The sequence below is a fragment of the Thermobia domestica genome, chromosome 3 (assembly GCF_964235325.1).
Source record: "Thermobia domestica chromosome 3, izTheDome1.hap1.1, whole genome shotgun sequence".
NCBI lineage: Eukaryota > Metazoa > Arthropoda > Insecta > Zygentoma > Lepismatidae > Thermobia > Thermobia domestica.
In genome coordinates this window covers 348154263-348176215 of record NC_137456.1, presented here as the reverse complement: position 1 = coordinate 348176215, position 21953 = coordinate 348154263, and the positions used below count along the sequence as shown (strand labels likewise).

General features: G+C 35.8%; 1 protein-coding gene across 1 annotated transcript in view; it reads left to right on the top strand.

Annotated features, from left to right (window-relative positions):
* Positions 1-14393, top strand: part of cv-c (RhoGTPase activating protein) — a 97393-nt gene extending 83000 nt beyond the window's left edge. Inside the window, exons 11-13 of the mRNA XM_081752916.1 lie at positions 1782-2060; positions 4590-4769; positions 8017-14393. Of these exons, the coding sequence (XP_081609042.1) occupies positions 1782-2060; positions 4590-4769; positions 8017-8131 (574 nt within the window). The 3' untranslated portion in view covers positions 8132-14393. The remainder of the gene's footprint in view (positions 1-1781; positions 2061-4589; positions 4770-8016) is intronic.
* Positions 14394-21953: the final 7560 nt, after the last annotated feature.

Below are 21953 nucleotides of genomic sequence, written 5' to 3'. Positions count from 1 at the left end.
GATTCAAAAGATGTCACATTGGGTTCCACATGAATTGAAAGACAGAGACGTTGAAAGACGAAAAACCATTTGCGAATTGCTGCTTCAACGACAGAGCAGAAAGGGGTTTCTGCATCGAATTATTACGGGTGATGAGAAGTGGATCCATTACGAGAACCCTAAACGAAAAAAGGCCTGGGTGAAACCAGGTGAACCAGGTCCATCACAACCAAAACGAGATATTCACTGTGCAAAGGTTATGCTGTGCATATGGTGGGATATGAAAGGTGTGGTGTACTATGAGCTGCTGCAACAGGGTGAAACTATGAATGGAGAACGTTATCGACGACAATTAATGCGTTTGAAGCAAGCTCTGGCCAGAACACGACCAGAATGGGAGAACAGACATGATAAACTTATTGTTCAACATGAGAACGCTCGCCCACATGTCGCAAAACCGGTCAAAACCTATTTAGAAAATGTCGGATGGGAAGTTTTACCCCACCCGCCGTATTCACCAGACGTTGCTCCTTCGGACTACTACTTGTTCGATTGCATGAACAACGATTTGATTGGACAGCGGTTTACTTCTTCAGAAGATATCGAAACATGGGTCTCTGACTGGATCGCTTCCAAGGATGAGGACTTCTTTCGCCACGGAATCCGTACATTGCCTGACAGATGGGCGAAAGTGGTGGCTAGCGATGGACAATATTTTTCTTAAGGTATTTATGTATTTTGTGTTTGTACTACAGCTTCAATGTGTGCATACCAACCGCACGAATTAATTCCTAGACCAAATACATAATTTAATTTCAATATGCTTATAAAGATTTTATATTTTGCTTAGTCTGATAAAAGGAATAGCTATTTCACTTTCACGCCTTGTATTGTATGAGTGACAGTACTTTGAGTAACAGAACTTGTAAGTTTTCTTTGATCCTATGTTATATGTCCGTAGTAGGAATGGAAGATAGTTGTTGAGTGCTTCAAATTATATGCCTGTAGCCAAACTCCCTCTATGAAAATTGTTACGTGAGTACCGCAGTATTCTGAAACATATTTTGGATAGCGCACGTAGTTCCTAAGTGAAGTCTTGACCCGACTACGGTAGGTCCCATAGTTTTAAAACTATGGACCTTTAAAGTTCATTTTTTCATGTTTTGGCAGTCTATAACTCTTAAAGGATGCATGTTTGCACCGAGGTTGGTCTGTACTCTTTGTCTTACCTTGGTGTCAGGAATCACCTCCCAAACGTTGTCGGTGTTGTTTTGAAACACAATATATATATAATATCGGAGCTGGAATAGAAAATGAACTACCATAGCGAAAATAATCACAACAGGAAAACACAAGCAGACAATTAGCTCTTTCGCTAAAATTCTTCATCAGATACGGAGAAGAAGTAGAAAGAAAAGAAGAAATAAAGACCAAAGAAAAAGAAGAAAAACATCCACGTGAGCGCCATATCGGCATTCCAACATAATACCTTACTGTACGCTTCATAGTGAGCGAATGAGGAACATTTGAATTCTTTAAATAGCGCTAATCTGGGCTTAAGAACATACCTTTTCCTCGACTGTTCGATAACACTTGTTAAGCTCACGCTAGAGTAAACTTCTTGAAAGCTGGCAAAACCACAAAACACGAAAATAACTACCTAGAATTGCGAACTTAACGGCACATTAGTTAAGCAACAATAATATCTAATAAAAAATGGCCTGTGAAAGTAACCTTTGAAAATTCCTAGTTATTACGTGAAATATTTCCAAGTTAATGACTGTATCTAATTTTGTTTGCAGGAGTCGAGGCTGGGTGAGTGTTTCCAGTCTGGATTCGCAGGTGGATATTGCGTACAAAAAAGTCGGCGATGGACATCCTCTCCGGCTATGGCGGGTGTCGACTGATGTGGAAGCTCCTCCCCGGGAGTTGTTGAACCGGGTTCTTCGAGAGCAACATATCTGGGACTACAGCCTGCTCAAATGGAGAATTGTCGCAAAGCTTGATAACCAAGTGGAAGTATTCCAATATGTATGTGGCAGCATGGGGTCTCAGCCAGCCAGGGACTATTGCGTATTACGGTACGTATTTTACTTCCACGAACTCCTTCAGTTCTCTACAAATAATAATACCTGTGGTAGTACATGAAGTAGTAAACTATTAGGGTTGTTCGCGCGTAAGTAGAATGATAACAGTAAGTGAATAATGTTCATATCTTTACTTTAAACATACGGGGCCTTATGCAGATTCGTTCTGACGTATGATAGCGCCATACTAAAGGTTTGACTAACGCAAGATTATCAAAAGTGTATTGAGAATCTGATTAGCACGTAGCAGTTGACAGTTGACTAAGTTAATCACATGTGACTAATTAATTTAGAGCAGCGGGTACCCTGGTTTAGCCACAGTAAACTTATGTTATGAGAATACAAAGGCAATTAATTACCTGTCTCTCTCTCTTTTTCACCTTTCACCTCATCGGGTGAGTTAACTATGAAGCAGCTATTAAGCCGAGTCCTCTATAACAGCAGAACTGTTTCTTAAAGTGAATAGTGAGTACTGAGTAGAAAATTTCCAGTTTTCTGAGGGATACAAACAACTGATCGATAAATTATCTTCCTTTATAATTACAACATAATCCTTGTATTGTCGCTAATATTGATTGACTTTACTTATTCCCTAAAAACATTCCTCAGAAACGAATACGTTAATTAAAATCCGATTTCGTAACTATTTGTAAGTTGTTTTGATGTCAAACTACAAAGAAAACATTTCGAATTTCGTACTTCATATATTTTCATTTTTACAGACTATGCATGCACACGTCTAGATTTCCGTAGTTAGTTGCCACATTTATTTTTCTCACTCGAGGTATTGCGATTATATTAATTAATCATTTCCAAATCAACTTATTAGCTGAACTCCAGGCATACTCTGAATACCAAAAAGTACACCCTCCTCAGTACAGAGCTAATGAGAGACTAACTAATCACATGCCTAACGCTTGATTAATAAATTATCTCTGTTCTTATTAACCATGTGATAACGTTGATTATGGCTACCATATTGAAATGTTATTCAAGATGGCGGACGAAGCAGCTGTTAAACAGCAAATTATTATTAGTTTTCTTATGAACGAGAACCTCTTCATTGACGTCGGTTGTCCCGAGAATAGCCACAAACTCTCCCAATACAATCCCTGAAGCGGCCTTGGTCTAACTCCCTGAAAAAAAAGTAGGAATATCTACGTAGGGTATAAGAGAATCCATTGGTGTATATGAAGAAAAAGAAAGAAAGGAAAAAATACTAGCGGCTCGGAAAAACATAATGGTATGTCAATGTTTCTTCAACTTTCGAGAAAACTGGAGAAGATTCAACATTCCCGTGCAATTACATGCCAAACAAGCTTCTTCTGGCATCTGCAGGTAATTTCCAAAATAAAACTAGTTTCCTACATACGCTTCTGTGGAACGATGCCAATCCATTAACTCAAGTTCACCGGAAGTGACTCTTACCAATATGTTCGTCCGAGCTGCTCGTATGTACCGAAAAATTTATCTTTCTTTAGATTCTGCTGAAGAATAATGAAGGTTTCCAGAATGGGAGAAATCACCATCATAATTTACAAGTAAAACATTTGTTAAAACAGAGAAACTATTTGGATTGAAAAATTATTTGAGTAGATCCACAAGATTTTCCCTAAAGAAAAATATTGTACACAGCGCATACAACATAAATATTGCAGTTTGCCTATCACGAGAGTCAATAGTTACTTTTACCAAAGAAGAAAAAAAAAACTAACTTTTACAGAACATATTAATGCTATCACTATGTAATTGATGCATTTTCTACGATTTCTGTACAGATTAACAGAGATAAGGAACCTCTCTTCCTTAGCAACGTTCTTGAAGGCAATTTCTCCATTGTTCACCTATCTGGACAATGGTAGCTCCTACAAACTTATCCCGGCTAAACTCAGTTCTAAACTTCTTCCTGGCAATAGTATGTTTCAGAGTACCTCGCACACGTGCGATGAAAAAACCACGAACTGTTACGAATAGTTAATACTTAATTACCTGAAACTCTTCATAAAATCGGTGACCGCAAATATCTGTACAAATTCACACATGCCCAACTCAGGTCCGAAACGCTACTTTCAGAATTGTATTTCCGAATTCCATTCAGACAAACACATAACACACACACGTTTTTCATATAGTGCGGCCTAGACTGTCAATAGTTCAACGCTCTCTGTTCTACAGGCTCCCAAGTTATACAACGAAATGTCACGTACACCCATAGATTTATTTAATTCTGAAGCTGCATATAACTCTGCACTACGACGTCATTTTAATGGATAAATTCTAGTCAGCTATTGTCAACTTTTCTTGCTATTTCTTAGATATTGTTATTATTTATTATTACCCTGTGTTATCATCTCTTAGATTTGTTAGGTATTGCAGTGTAAACTGGCCTTCAGTTGTATCTGAAATTGTGTTCGTAAATAAATAAATATAAGACAAGGTTTCAATCAAATTTGCTTTTCTATCTTTCTTTTACTTGAATATATGAAGACGTACTGAATGATTTTTGTTCTCTTTTTTTTAAAGCTCATGGCGAACAGATCTTCCGAAAGGCGCGTGTGTGATAGTGGAGACTTCAGTGGAACACCCAGACGCCTCTGTGATGTTGGGTGGAGTTAGAGGAATTGTCTTAGCGTCAAGGTATCTCATTGAGCCTTGTGGTTCTGGAAAGTCTCGGATAATGCATCTCTCAAGGGTTGACACCAAGTAAGAATTTCTATATATAATTCAGTTTATTTAACTAAACTATACTCGCGCCGAGTCGTGAAGCTTGGGCTCTAAACCAATCATTGCTGGAGCTCTGATACATCGGAAAACTTCGGTACAATTCGTGGAGCCGCTTCTCGAATGCACACTTGGGGAAAATCAAACAGCTTAAATTTGTCAACAATGTTGCCAGGTTTTAAAGACAGTGTAAAAGAGTATTAAAAAAATAAAAATTACCAATAATAACACTGCACAGCAATAACCACAATAACAATTATTCTAAAACGGTGACAAAAACACAAATAGTAACAATGAGAATATAATGCAAATAATAATAATAATAATAATAATAATAATAATAATAATAATAATAATAATAATAATAATAATAATAATAATAAAATAAAATAAAATAAATAACAAAACGCAACTTGGCGCCAATCCGACAATACTGTACTCTCGGGAGATGTTTTCCGTGTAGCGCGAGAGACGACATTGACAAAATGTGATGGATGGGGGTTGACGACCAGAACACACCCTCGCGTTCTATTGGGTGGTGAAATCGGTAGATCTAGGTCAAGCATCACGACTTGGCGCGAATACTATAATACCACCTGTTTATTAGTGTGGTTACTGTTTAATTTTTTAGTCATTGCAATATGTTAAATACACATTTCTGAGGGGAAAAAATCAGTTTCTTTACGATAAGTATAGTTACAAAACTGCAAAATCATTAGAGTGTGAACCTCTGAATAATAAACGCCAGTGGGATACGATTATTTGTCCGTAAATGAGAGGTGTGCGTTACAGTGGACTATCTATTTATGAACAATGAAAATATTTCGGGATACTGGTGCTAGGGATCTCGGGTTCAAACCCTGCTCCCACCAAGTGAACTTTGTGGTGGACAAACACCGTGTGCGTGGGTTTTCTCGGGGTTCTCCCGTTTCCTCCCACTTTCTTCATTCCACCATTTCATTCATTACTCATTATCACCGTCTCCTTTAGCCTAACCGGCATAATCGTGGGACGTAAAACTCAAATATTTCATTTTATTTCGGGATACGAATGCACGCACACGGGTGTATTAGGGTGGGCCGAAAAGTTTTTGTGGAAAAGTTGCGAATTGGGGATAGGAAAAAAAAAAAAAAAAACTGTTTATATCTTCTAGTCACGCATGTGCTCTAAAGTTTGCCAAAATTTGGAAAAATTCACATTTTCCGCGGTATTACGACTTGAAAAAGAAAAATACATTTTTTTTCGGCCCACCGCAGTATGTATCCATAATTCCATGCGTCCAGTAGTGATTTTGCAAGTTTGCTGTAAACATTATCTGTCAGTGCTGCAAACTACTTTTGGTTCTTTTTTGCGCTTGTTTTAAAAATGTGTTTTAACCTTCATACTGCTTTGATTAATTTAATGTAATTTATTTGCCTTTAAAAAGTGTATTCTTTTCATACTATATTCATCATAGAAAACACTTAAAAATGTTTTAAAAAAATACAGTGTCTTGTTTCTGTGGCTAGAACGGATTAATTGTATTTACTAGTGCTGTCGAAGTTTTGTGACATTTGCTGTTTTCCGTTTTTGAGAAAACCGGTTTTCTAAAAACCGAAAACCCCAAATGCGGTTTTGGAAACCGAAACCGGAAAAGCAGTTTTCAAAACCGACATTTCGATTTTATGAAATTTCATTTTTTCAAAAACCGGTTTTCGGTTTCTTCAAAAACCGATTTCGACAGCACTAGTATTTACATTAATTTCAATAGGGGGAAAAGTAATTTCGATTAGAAACATTTCAGTTCACGAATAGTTACGGAACTGATTAAATTTACGGAACGGATTAAATTCGTAACCCCGCGAGTCCACTGTACTCGTAGCTCATGTGGTAATTGTATGCATTCTGCAATAAATACTTCAGCTGTAAATGTAAACATAAGCTCATATTGAAATGGTATTTAGTGTTCGAACTACTGGAAGAATGAGGAGGTGACCTGTGTAAAGAAATAAATATTGCTGAGCATTGTGCTTATATGGACTGGAAAATATACTTCATGTGTGGCAATTTTCTTCTAAAATATGTGTCATTTCGCTGTAAAATCTCTTGATTCAGATACTGATATACTAGGAATAACGCAATAAGAATATACAACTTTGTCCACAATAAACTTTCAGTAATTAATAATAGAGAAAAGAATTCCAAATTCAGGTTGCAACTGTTCTGTGTGGTTGGTTTACCAGGTGATGTACTTATGACAGACATTTTATGGCAACTTTCACAAATGTATTTTCAAATTGAGAAATGTGTTTACTTTTGCTAAATACGTACGAACTGAATAATTGTGTCCGTTATGACGAGGTCACTGGAACCTGAAGGAGGACAAGATTGTATTGGTTAAAGGGAGGGTTCTGTCCCATTATAAAACATACATTTTTACAAGGGGAAAAAAAATCTGTCCGTATTATGGTGTCCGGGAAGTGAGGTTTTAATCTATTTTCAGTTCATGTGTGCCCATAGTAGTGTTTCCTAAGATACTTTACATTCATAATTAGCTGATAGTAATTCAGGGGTATAGAAGCAAAACCTGCTAAATCCATTTTTCAATTGTCAGGAAACGAAACAAAAGTGACTCCCTTATGTTTCAGAATTGTTGAACAATTGTTTTTCTGTAGTGATAGGTTGCTCTCATCTGCATTAAGTAGTGACCACTAAACAAAAAAATGTTTAACAGTTCAGAAACATAAGGGAGTCACTTTTGTTTCGTCTCCTGCTAAAACTGAAAAATGGATTTAGCGGGTTTTGCTTCTATACCCCTGAATTATACGAAACCAAGAGGTGATTACAAAACTATTAAGTAGCAATTCATACAGTTCCTGTATCTTTGACACCGAACGCGCGAAGACTGAAACATTTTAAATGATCTAGTAAAATTTTAGGGCGATTTAAAAAAAATGGTGTAAATATGATCATTGGTCGTGAAGGGGTTAATGAAGGCAGCAGAACACATCTATCAGAATTATAAGCAGCAAATATTAACAATTAAACACTTAGTAAATTGTAAAAATTTATAAGGCAGCTCTTCAAATAACTTTCAGTAACATCTTGGTTAAATGCTTCTGTATTTTTAAAGATTTATTAATTGCGTATCACAAATTAATCAAGTGCCCATACAGCTACATAGTAATACCTAGAAACCATATACTTTTTCTGTATAGCCCATAAATTAATTCTTTTTCTTTACTTCCAGGGGAAGAACACCGGAATGGTACAATAAAAGCTATGGACACATCTGTGCTCTTTATCTCACAAGGATACGGGACTCTTTCAAACACAATACTGAGGGACCAGAGAGTAAAGTTTGAGGAAGACTGTGTTAAGTGATTTAATACATCAAATAATTGTTATGTGATATTCGAAACTTTTTTTCGTGCAAGAGACATATCAAATTACCGTTAAAATAAAATAATAGGGGCAAATTGATCGTCTCTGTCATGGAACAGTTTTTTTGAGAAAAGAAAAAAATCCACAATGGTGCCCTTATATTGTACATTTTAAGATAATATATACATTGTTATTTTTAGAGAAAAAGTTTCTAGAGATATTGCGTATACACCTGGGATATAAAAAGACAGACCACGTAGAGTATATTACAAAATATTTAAAAGCAAATATAATTTGTTTTGTTGTCTTGTCTATAGTTTACAAACTATTTGTAATAACGGTACATTTTTTGGGAGCAAGTTTAAGCTTTAAAAGGTAGAAAAAAATAACTTCTTGCAGTCATTTATTATAAAACAAAATCAATCATCTTTTTTTTTAATAGTTTAAATATCACTAGTCATATCTGTTTATATATATGTTATAAATATATAAAATCGTACATTGTTTTCCTTTTTTTTTTTTTTTTTTTTTTTGTGAAAAAAACGCTCAGGGATGGTAGACTTTAGAGATTAAAAATGTACCACAAATTCTTCACTGTATAGTGTAAATATCTGGAAATGATTACCTTCTTTTCTATAGATAATCGGCACATTGTGCAAAAGTTGAAATTCGGATTTTTTTTTTTTTTTTTTCAAATGTGAAATTCGTATCTATGAAGTTTTATATGTTTTAAGAGATTTTAATGGTCTTTAGAGGACAAATAGAATTTTCAGGTGCTTTATAAGAGGGAATTTGTATACATAGGTAAATACCGTCGCCAAACACTAAAAGCATAATTATGTTAGTAAAATTACATGGCTTCCTGTGTCAGGAATAGCTTTACCATTGATAATAAGAGTTGTTTCTAAAAAATTCAATTATATTATTTTTTCAGTAATGCCGTATTGACCTGAGAATAGCACAAATCTGGAATATAGTATGACTTCAAGGTTTTTTTTTTTTTTTTTTTTTTTTTTTTTTTTTTTTTTTTTTAAGGTGATTTTAAAATAAAATATCCAACATAAAATATTGCACGTACATTTGAAAATATTGTACTTTGTAATGGGAAACTTGCCAATTTAAAACTGTTTCAAGATTTAAATTAGGGGACGCGCTGGCTCAGTGGTAGAGTTTCACCTCTGGTGCGTGATCTGATTCAATCTCAGCTTTGACCCAAGTGGACTTTGTGGTAGACAAACACCGTATGCGTGAGTTTTGTCGGAGTTCTCCCATTGGCTTCCAATTTCTTCATTCCATTATTTCGTTTATCATGATCACCACCACAAATTTCATTTCCAGTCTTAATTGTACCTTCTTTTGTCTCAATCTTTTTTATCATAATCATTTCCTACCATTGTTAGAAATTTCAATAGTGCGCCATGAAGAGTCATTCACATTAATTCTAGGCTGCGCGCGAGAAACAGTATATGTCAATCTAGAATTAATATTTGGATGTTTTCGTAACTGTCTACTCAATACGCTTCGAATAAACATGCATCTACTACAAACTATTTATTAATATGCTCCTCGTCAGTTTTTTCTCTAATGTTTCAGCGTGTCTCGCTCGATTTGAGGTATTACAATGTGTTCCATACAACTCGATAATAAGATAGCTATTGTGCTGCCAAAATGTCTTGAGCCGTGGCAAAAATGCGAACTAAAGCTCACACCCTTGTGTTGAGCCAATAAGGGTTCAGCTGTTGCTACGCGAGAGAAAGCGAGTGGAATTCCTTCAGCCGATAGCAGCGCTTGCAACGGAAGACTAGGGATCAAGTCAATGTGGTATATGTGTACCAGAGTCGCGGGAGAGCGATACAAATGGTACAGCCTCACGTGATATGAAATAAACTTCCATTTTCACGTGTAAAGAGCTAGGCAGCAATTATAAGTGTGTGTATTTTACGAAACTTTTTATACTGAAAAATAAAAATATACTGTACTATAATAGCCTATGTTCGGGTCAATACGGTATTTAATGAAATTAAACGCTATTCCAGTAGTTTTTAATCCTATCGGGTTGATTGTGAGTTATGTTACTTCATGGTACATTGGCAGGTTATAGAATTAAAAATTTTTTTTTTTTTTTACAGCAAATATATCAATTGATAGCTATGTTGAATACGTATGTCTGTATTGTATCGTTTTCTGTATTGGTTTGCTGTTAAGCGAAGCTGTTACCTTCTAAAATAAAAATTGTTTACGTATTAACGAAAATCCAGATAAATCTGACCGTGCTTTTTACGCGGGAAAGAATTAATAAATGAAACAAATGCAGGATGTTTCTTCTGGGGAAGCTGTAGTAGCTGTTAAATACATATTTCAATTTTCCAAAACATTCCAAAGGAAAAAAAAATCGCATTTTATTATGTCACTAACTGGTCACAGTGTCGAGCTTCTACGAGCAGACAATAACTGTTGAGAAGTAGGGTATTTTATAACTGAATGCACTTGCTCCTGTGTTCCCTTATCTTCCTAAACAACTCAAAATTTTATGGCTACCTGCTGAGTTGCTGTTATTGTAGAAAATATCTGTTTCATGTATCGAAGGCTGTTTCAAGAAATTTATTTTTAAAAAATAAATGAATGAATGAACAGTAGGTAATAACGTGAATACTGGCAGCTTCAATTATCATTTTCGATTAGAATATATGTTTTGTTACCTGAACAGAAATGATTGAAAAATGTTGTAGTTACGTATGACTAGAGAGGCGAAGCAAATAACCACTATTTAGCTCCTTGTACGTTTTTATTTTCTCATGGATAATTCAACTTATATTTGCTTCCATTTCATAATAATCTACTAGTGGAACCTCCTGAAGCTAATAACAGCTCGTGATTGTCCTGAAAGTTTGCAAGAACGATATTTACGGTTTGAAGAGTGACAGATAGGTGAAAGCTCAAGTATATGAGAGCGGAATACTAGTGTAAAAATGGCCGCACTACTCATAACATGATCCAAAGAGAAGCAATTCTCACAGAACTGTTTCCTAATCCACTCGTACATTGGTCCAGTGACGGCATGCGTCACCGTACTGCACTTATTCTTCAATGAATTAGATGGGTTTGATATTTTCCTACTCAAAATACGAACAACATACTGCTGTTCCTCTTTGGTCCACCGTCATGTTCTGCTCTAGTACCCGTCAGTCCCTCTTAAAACCATGCTTATCAGTATTGCAAATTTCCAGGACGATTGTGCGCGGTTTCTAAATTTTGGTTTCTATTTGACACTCCCTCATAGAAGGGCTCGGTTCACACGAAGACCCAAGTTAGGTCCAGGAACCCTGGAGCTTCAGCCTCCATCATAAGTAGAAACATCTGCAAGTCATATTAGAAATTAATTAACGTAATTTCACCTTCGCATCAACAACTTTCGATTCCAGCATCCTGCTAAGGGGCACAGTGGCTCACTGGTAGAGTGCTTATCTTTGGTGCGTAGCGTCCTTGGTTCGATCTCCGGCCAAGTAAAAGTTTGTGGTGGACATCATCATGTCCGCGTTTTTTTTTTTTTTTCGGGTACTCCCGTTTCCTTCCACTAATTCGTCCATCATCATTCACTTGCTTTAATCATCGTCTCCCTTAGCCTAACGGGCATAAAACGTGAGACGTTAAACTAGAAGATTTTTCCAGCCTCTTGCTTCATCTGCGTATGTACGAGACCTCCAATGGCTTCTGTCAGTCAAGCAACTATCATCTTGTTCATCTACTGTTCACATTCAGCTGTGCTTAAATCCTGTAATTTCCCTCGGTTTTCGTTCTGCGTCTTTTTGTGTCGTTTCTAAGAATGGAAACCTCGTTGGTAAGCGTTCTTGCACTTTTTCTCGGATACTCTCTTCGTTGAGAGTATTCCTGATGACTATTTCTTCTTCGTTATATCGTCTTTTTGAAAATGTTTGTTTGGATTCTTCTCCCCCCTCACGAACCGCCATTGGAGTACAACTTTGTTTTATTATTTGAAAATACGCATTCTGCCAGTTCACTAATAGGCACTCAGTTGTTTTTATTATCATCATTACTTCTTCAGCTTCTCCCGAAATCTTTGTCATGTGTGAATACAAAATGTTTTTATCCTTCTGTTCCTTTACTCTTTTAACTGTACCTTCTACAACGACATTGAATAGAGAGTCAGTACATTGTTCTGTTACCAATCACATTTCAGTTTGAACCGTTCGCTTTTTCCATGGTTTCCCATCCTTTCTAGTTCATTAAAGCAATAAAGATACTTTGCCACTCTGGCATGGTTCTTTAGAACATGGGAGATTCCAGGGGTGATTTCCGAACCCAGTTTTGCTATCAGTAAGATTTCTTCTTCTGCACACATTCCATATTCAATATCGTATTTGGTAACAGCGAAAACTTCGGCCATCAGTATACAAGATCATATTCTGTACCTGTATGACGAAGGGGCTGAAGCACTAAAATTCAAGTATTAACTCCACAGACTCGTTACACGTGAATTCACTTTCTCAAATCGCCATTATTTGTTTTTCGTTACTCTGGTATTCCCTAATAACAAATACAAGAAATAAAGCGAAACATTTGGTGCTTACACTTTTTTCGTTTTTATGGTCGTAGTTCTGAAATATTGAGACTTACGACAGTTTGGATCATATAAGAAGTCATAATCTCTAGATGCTAAGGTATTTTATATTCAGTATTTTTTTTCTTTTATGTGCAATACATATTTAACCAACATCACTAGTTTACATGAAATACGCTAAGTTTGATTCGAATAAAAATTGGCCAATGTCGGTATGTGCCAAACTAGTCAATGCTAAATGTATAATCTTCTTTCTGTTTAGAAATATGAAGAAGAAAAGTAAGGCTGCTATACACTATAGGATAGATCGTAGGAAATCTCTTACGATTTTTCCTAGAGCCAAAATCGGAACGTGTATGGCATCAGATTGCATGTCATTTCCTATGTTCTGAACGATCCTATGAAATTTCTCTTGTTTAGAGCACGCTTTACTTCGGGAAGAAAATTCGCAAGATTTCGATTTAAACATCAGATGAGAAAAAGTGGAAACAAAAATTTGTTTTTTCCCCGCCAGCCACCATATTTGTCCACGATACAAAGTGATTTGTGCACGATGTTTAAGAGGAAATCATGAGCTCTTCTATTTGTAGTTTATTTCCCACCATTTTCAATACCGTGTTGGTAGTATTATTGTTTCGGCGAAACAGCCACGGCTTTTATCCAATACCGTCTATTTTCTTTCTGTAATAATTAATAGTGTTGTTAACACTATTCCCACAGTACAAATTGCTTGTTGAACTGTAGGCGCTTTTTCGTTTTTCGTAGTGCATTATGGATCAACATCTCGCAACGTCATTCGATCAGACAGGAAAAATTTCACGTGTATGGCACAAAAGGATAGGATCTCCTACTACGAGATATGTCGTAGCATTTTTCCTAAGATAAATGTTAATATATTTCCTAGGATTTATCTCATAGTGTATAGCTGGCCTAATTCTCCAAGTACATGGGAAAAGAAAGACAATATTTTCTCTACAGAATCAAAGACATGAAACAAAAGACACACCAATAGTTGTTTTCAACACAGCAGTAATATAAACTCGAAAATGTATTTATCCTACTTCAATACGAAGAAAAGTGTTCTATAAAAAAGTTGATATCATAATATTAGTGATTTGTAAATTTTTAAAACAGCCTTCGTATATTATACTCAACATAAATTTTTACCATTTTCCCCTCATTATATATATCTATATACATATATCAAAATTTGTAATTATTGTAAGAATATTTAAGAAACTGGTATAAAGAAATATTTTTGTATATAATATATATGTACATAAATATACATCTACATAAATATATATAATTATATAGAGTCTATACATATATATATCTATATATAGATACATTATATTGTAACGAATTATGTTCCCTTCTTGCATGTTTTCTATTGACCAGCTGCTGTATTGTTAAAGGCAAGCTGAAATATACCAAAGTACATTCCTAATAAGATGTATTTTTTTTCTGTATGTATGAGTTGTGATGTAAAGAACGAGTGTATCTGGAATGATGTAATTGTGAGGATTCTGTTCGTTCGTGTGCTTTCTGTACTCTTTAAATAACAGATTGTGTATACTCAAAATAAAATGTTATATATAAATATATGAAAAACACAACATCATGTGCTTTAAGAAAGAAATACACACATCTTAATTATTAAAGGACTTTGTATTATTTGTATGTGACTTGAAACCTAATACGAGGGAGTATCAAAAACTGAGGTTACAAGGTCGATATTTCTTGAGTTTCGTCTCTTATAGAAGAATGAGGAGTGTGCGGTAATTTTAATACATGGAGTTGGCAACTGTGCAGTGTTTCAGCTACTCGTCACCTATGGCGCTTGTTGTAAGTAAACACAAATGGCGACTCGTTTGGAAAATTGGTCTCACGAAGAAGTCCGCTTAGTTCTTTGATTTCTATAGGCGAAACACGTAACCGCAGCTGAAATTCACCGACAGCTGGTAGAAGTTAACGGAGAAATTGTAATGTCTCGTCAGCATGTCGCAGAATGGTGTCGAAAGTTCGCGGCTGGTAGAGGAAACGTCACCGACGAGAAGCGTAGTGTCCGACCCAGCACGGCACCAACAGATTTTGAAGACAGCTCGTGTGGAGGAGCCGATTTATGACAACAGGAGAATCACGCTACGGCATCTGATGACAGAATTGGGAATATTGTTCGGAAGCGTTCATCACATTGTGCACGATATTCCGCAGTACCGGAAAGTTTGTTGCAAATGTGGCTGAACACGCAAGAGTAGAATTTTTACCAGGAAGGAAACTTCAAACTCATCCCATGATGCGTTGAGTTGAGTTGATTTTAACGTCCCCTTCAGCAGGGAGGCTATATGAGACGGGACCTACTGATTGATGTGGAATCCCAACCACATGAGCTCCCGCCGGGAATCGAACCCGGGTTTCCCACACCAAAGGCGCGTATGCTAACTGCTTAGCCACGAAGAAGTTCTCATCCCACGATGCGACAGGTGCCTAAAACGATATGGAGACTATGCTGAAAAATAAGCTAATGTGTGTACTATCTGCTGACTGTATTGGTTGTATGAAATAATATATAGGTATACTTTTCACTGCAGGGTTTGTAACCTTACTTTTTGATCACTCCTCGTACATCTAACGAACTGAATACTGCTCATTTTAGTGTTGAAACTTCGTATGACTTAAATATAAACGAAATCTGGCCGAAGCAAACACTACTGTTACTAATCTGTGTTAAATGTTTCGGCAATACATTATGCCAAAACACTATCTAAAAGTTTGAGAAGAACGAGATACCAAAACAAAAAAAAAAAAAAAAAAAAAGTAGTTTATCTGATGAAGGCAATGAGATATTGGCAAAACTATAACATATATTACTAACAAGTGTTTGTTTCGGTCAAATTTTAAGTGACTCGAATTATCGTATTAAAACTATGCAAGGGCATTTAAAATTGAGTTGAGAGGGTTTACCAGCAACAATTAGCTAACATCAAGTCCACTGGAGAGATTACTGACTGCTGTTTCTGAAGGACACGATCAAAATCCTTGATATCTAGGCACACGAGAATAACTGTTCACGAAAGAATATGCTTTGACTTCATGCTTGTTCCAGTATATGAATTCGTTCCATGAGCCTTCCAACTTTCTGACCTACCGAAAATACATTCGATGGAATGAAGAGCTTGGAGGCTTTATAACACCTTCTCGGTTGTTCTGTTGTGCAGATATTAAACAAAGGAAGAACAAAGACGCCTGGTCCGTAATAACAAAATATCCCTGGAAATTAAATAATAATCATTCGACTCACTCCAGCACTTACTCTTGTAAGTGTCACCCATCACGAGAGATACAGATGACGTCACGTCCACCAGCATAGCTCCATCTGTACCATCATGGCGGCGAGACAACCAATAGTTAGCCAGCGAGCCTAGCTGGTTAGCATCAGCCAGAAAGTGAGGCTACTGAGAGGCATATGTAAGACAGTACAGCCATTCATCTCTCATTTCATTCAGGACTCAAGGGCAGTTGAAGAAGACCAGTGATGTCTGTCGAGCAGCTTTGAAGAGACGACCAAGTGCATATCGGCGGGAAGTTTGTTTCCAGCGCAGGACTTCAATCAAACGAAAGTTAAGTGGACGTACGCTTCGAGATATTAGACGAAAGGCTAGATGAACAGGGTTTTCAATGATTAATTTCATTTTGAGCATTTTCACCCTCCACGTTTTCTTCTTTGTATTCCGTCAATAACAGTAATTATTTAAGTCAGAAGACAATAGCTTTGCCAGACGAAAACTATTGTCTTCTGAGCTTAATTAGTTTGTCTATATCAACTTACTTCGTAATAAACAGTGATCTTACAAGATTAATCATCTTGTACAATTACTATTCTAGTGTACCTTTGCCTGTGCTGCCCATTCTCGGCTCTTGTGTACATATTTAGCATGGTCTTACGTTCACTAAGATCACGTGAACCTGATGTATTGCTGTCCGAACCGACAATAAACTTGTTTTATTGTTCAAAATTTGTGTTGCTCCGATTCTATTGATTGAAGAAATGTAATATTTCTCCCAACCAATCGAACCAGCGCCCACACTCTCATGGTTCTACACTTTGAAACCAGTGCTCAAGTGAATTCATCTAAGAACAGATTTTTAAAATCTTTAATATTCTTTAATAAGAAAGTAACGGTTGAGCTGAACAAATCCAACATAACAATTAACAACAATAAAGTAAGATTTTCATTAGCAATATCTTTAAACAAGCAGAAATCTCTCACTGTATATCACATGAGGGATGATGCATACTTATAAAGTAACTTCATACTCTTAGTTCAAGCATTAAGTTTACTCATAATATTTCCGGTCAATGTTCCGTTAAGGGGGTCCAGTAATTTCTTCCACACGAAATTTGCAATTTCTCCACTTCCTTCCAATGATTTTCGTTTGATTACATAATATAACGTTATATTAGGTTAGGTTAGTTTTGGACCCCCTTAACGGAACATGGACCATATTTCCCTTTATTAATAAACAATGTTAATAATTTCAATAGAGATTCATCATCGTACATTAATTCTTCATATTTTTTTCAAGAACTTTCGTATTGTTTGTGTTGAATTCCCACGCTTCACTTTAAATATTTTTAAAATTTCGTTGTGAATATCTACATCGGCTTTATCGGCTAATAATATCTACATCGGCGCCGGATCTCCTATATCCTATAACAAGATTTTCATTCAAAAGGCCTGCATCTAAAAACAAAGGTTAGCAACTATTGTTTACAATCGATGTTTGCTTTAACGACATGTTATAAGAAGTGCATCCTTCGCGATATGTTTGCGCCTTTTCTATTAGCATTCAGCACCGCGTCATGTTTCAACACGTAAAGGTAAGGTCATTATCCTAAGTTCCAACCATGAGCGTCGTTGTCGAGGGGACGCGTTCCTCCAGATTTTAGTCAAGTGTATTTAAAGAAACTATACTACTTTGTATATATAACTTGTTGGAAAGAGGATTTTGATTTTGATTCATCCGTCCCCCAGATTTAAAAAACAAACGACGCCAGTTATCCAACAATAGCAACTTTCACTCCTTCCCTTGCACGCAACCAGTTTCAAAGTGCGCGAAAACAGTCAATTCCTTGAGTTTGGCAGAAGCAGGCTTCTCAACACAACGCTCCTCATCCATGTATACACCACATATGTACCAGTTTTTACGTCTCACGATCTTCGTATAATATACAACGAGTAATACTACCAAGAAATAAAGAATAAAGTTTATTCCCTCCATCTTTACATAATATATCAAATATATGTACCGCATAAAGAATGATATTCTGACGGATCGAATTGAATAATACGAAACAAAATAATGAAAAAAAAAAAAAAAAACTTCCTGGGTTCGAGATTAATTTCATGTGCTCATAGCATAGTTGCTCTACGGAGAATGCTACGCATACGATCCAATTAATTTTATGCGCTCACAGCATAACTGCTGCACGAAGTATGCTACGCATGCGATCCAATTAATTTTACGCAATCACAATCAAATTTTAACGAGTATTGTTATAAATAATACGAAATAAATAATAAAGATTTTACAGGGTTAATAGGGAGTTCTTCTACAGGGGCAATAGGAAGTCTACAGGTGCCATTTTTCTTTTACATGGACATTCTTCTACAGGAACCATTCTATTTTCTACAGGTACCATTCTATTTTTCTACAGGGGCAATAGGAAATATTCTCCTACAAAGATCATGATAAAAAATGGCGTCATTCTGATTTTACCAACGCAGCCATATTGCCCAAGAGTATTTTCCGCTCCCGCCGTATACGTGCAATACCACTAATGTTCGATTTATGTCGCATGTTTATGAAAGGTAATATCCATGATTATACCCACTCTGACAGCGAGTGTAGTTTAACGCATGTGTATTACCCCTAAGTTTCACTGTATTGTACAAAGCGGTTACAAAATCCTCAACGTTCAAGAAATATGATAATTCGAACTACTCGCGTCATAGACTATGTGAATTCTTTTCTTCAAATTTATTTATTTATTTATTTAAAGAAGAAAATTAATATATTGGGTGAATCCAATATATTAAAGAATATACATAAAAAATACATAAACATATTAAATTATAAAATAACAATATACAAAATATTAATGAAAATAAAATAAAAGAATAAGAAAAAAATAACTGCTATAGAAATTAACAAGTAAATTTTCCATTTATAAGTGCTATTACTTCTCTAAAGGAAATCGGACTTCCTAGATTCCCTTTATTAGTAGAGTTTAACGTACCCAGTACATTTCAGTTTTCGTATATAATATAAAGACAAAGACAAATATGTTGAAGAATATTATATGCACATGACAGCATACAGTTAGATCAAGAAAAGATTCGAACGAATCCAGGCCTAAGGTATGTTGCAAAAATATTCCTTAATTTGTTATATGGAAAATGAGGACAATGAACAGACCTAGAGCAAAGAAAAATTGTTGGCAATCCAAAGACGTTTTTCACATATCTATTGTCGGCGTAATATGAAGTACCATCAGCCATACCTATTGGGCAATTTCACTTTATCATCACATACAAAGACATCGAGAACGAAAACAAACCATGGAAGTTCTCGAATGTCGTACTTGCCTCGTTTATTACATTTTAAGCAAGGCTTCGACTTCATGACCTATTCAGAACAGTGGGACCCAAAAGATACATTATAATGCAACAGAGACAGCATTATGTTTGTTCAAAGACGGAATGAGAAACTTAAGCGTATCACGGCTTCCTATGTGTGTGAGCTAACTGACGAAATATCACATAGATGGGAGTTTACCTTTGTTGGATTAAGGGTTAAAAATTATAGCTAACGCTTAAAGAAAATTATGAGGGAGGAATTACAAAAGAAGGAAAATCAGGCTCTCGAAAAGCTCAAGCAGTTGATGTCTGTAGGTAAAATTAATGGATTATCTGCTGTTATTAAGTGAACTTACTAGGACTGAGTTCTGAGGATTCACGTAAGACAATGCGCGCCAAGACGTACGGGTGCGCTAGAATTTCAAATAGTGGAGTGTACATCCCGTAATTTTACGTATTTTCCAGTAAAGGGAAAGGAAGTAACTATTAAGTGTCTAGGCACTAATGCAATCGAAGTCCTGGTTGAGTATTTGTAAAAACTCTTTGAGAATGTAAAAGAACATACGTTAAATGACGTTGACGATAACATGAGAATATCCATATCCATGAGGATAACATGAGGAGACATGACCATATTAAAATAATATCATGTGCTATATCCAGGGATTAAAGGTGAAAAACATATTGTAAAATTTCTTGGGTAGAGCAAATATAGTACTCGGGATTTGGACTTTTCTCATCCCCTTTTTATTATAAAAAGTTCCTCTAATACAGAAGTATGTACAATAATAGTTTCCTTTTCCTCGGGGCTGTAAGGGACACTAAACTCAGAATAAACCAACCCAAAAAGAGAAAACTTTATAACAGTACTGTGTTTCTTATGTTTATTTATCAGTCCTTTGCGAAGTCATGCAACAACGAGACTGCTCTCGGGATCTCGATAAATACAAGAAAATATTTTTTGTGCATGAAAATCAGAACCTAATCATTTCACATAAATAGAAATTTTAAAAAAAATAACACATGTAAAAATGTATTTACGAAAATATTACGGTTTTACTTACCAAACAGGAAAAGAGCAGATTTTATAAGATAAAATCGTCATCTTCGTGTTTGTAAATAACTAAGCCACCAGGTAGAAATAATTCCTTGTCTTGTTTCATAAAGTTCACACAAAATCTTTCTTTCTTCCGTAACCACTTTACAAAACGCAGAACAATCAAATTATATATATATATATAAAGCGAACACACAATATAAAGGAAAGTGCACATAAAAAATCTCTCTATATAGATATGCATTATTACGTGTCATATAGGTCTACTTCTTGAACAAGAATTGCATACGCCTTGGTTCTTTCCCAAAAGCATCCAACACGTCTAATATGAATTGTGTTTTATTTTTATTTATAAGTTCCCGATGGAGACTCATCATACACAATCCTGTCAATCTTTCTTCAGAGATAGTTGACCTTAACCACGTTTTCACACGTCTTAGGGTGCTAAAACTTCTCTCAACACTACATGTTGTAACGGGGAGGGTAACCATTACTTGTATTCCTTGCTTTATTGCCGGATAAAATGTGGCGTGATCCATCAAATCAAAAAAATAGAGTTTCTCTAAACTGTCTGCATCTAGATTTCTGTTTCCATAAATCGTACCAGCATTCAGCTTGAGGAAGGAAATTGTCAAATTCATAAATTTCATTTATTTCATACATCATCTTCATGAATTGTAGTTTAGAGGTGTTTTTTATTTCACGGGGATGCAGTGTGAAGAGTGAAAAGCCTGGACTATGTTCTTCCGAAAATCTATTATTTAGCGACTGTAACAAAGAATATATATACGGTATAAATATGGTTCGCCGATAATATTCTTCCGCATTTGTGTATGGAGGATTAGCACGATGAACTTGTCGAGATGCAAGTCTGGGAACTGACAGCTGAATATTCCGTTCATCAGCAACACGAATACACTTTTCGAAGATCGAATGAAATGTAACTTCAGGTGTATATCTCTGTTCTTTAAACATACAAATCAACTCCGAAATGTGTGATTTTGCCGCCATTAAGTTCAACTGAACTCCTTGCAAAATTTGTGCTACTGGCTCAAGGTACGAGGAATATTGACTAATAACTGACAAAGGAACAATAATGGCTCCTGTTGTTCCTGCACAAAAAAGACGATAAGCATTGCTTCTAGTTTCAGAAACTGTAGAATTTATTAACAGTTCTAACGCACACAAATTTCTATGAAATGTTCAGAAAATTTTCTGATGCTGCTGTATTTGGAAGTCCAGCGGGTTTCGGAAAGAAGCGGGATATTTGGAATATTTTTTCTTCTTAATGGGCTCTCGCGAAAGAAAATTGTGATTTCTTTGATAGTATCCACTGTGTTTCGTATGTAAGAAACGGAACATAGCTTATTAACGACAAGATTAAGCTTGTGTGATGCACAATGGTAATATATATATATATATATATATATATATATATATAAAAGCTTTTGGGAATTGTCGTCTGATAATGCTCTGTACATCGTTACTATATCCAGCCATGGTGGAACAACCATCGAAACCCT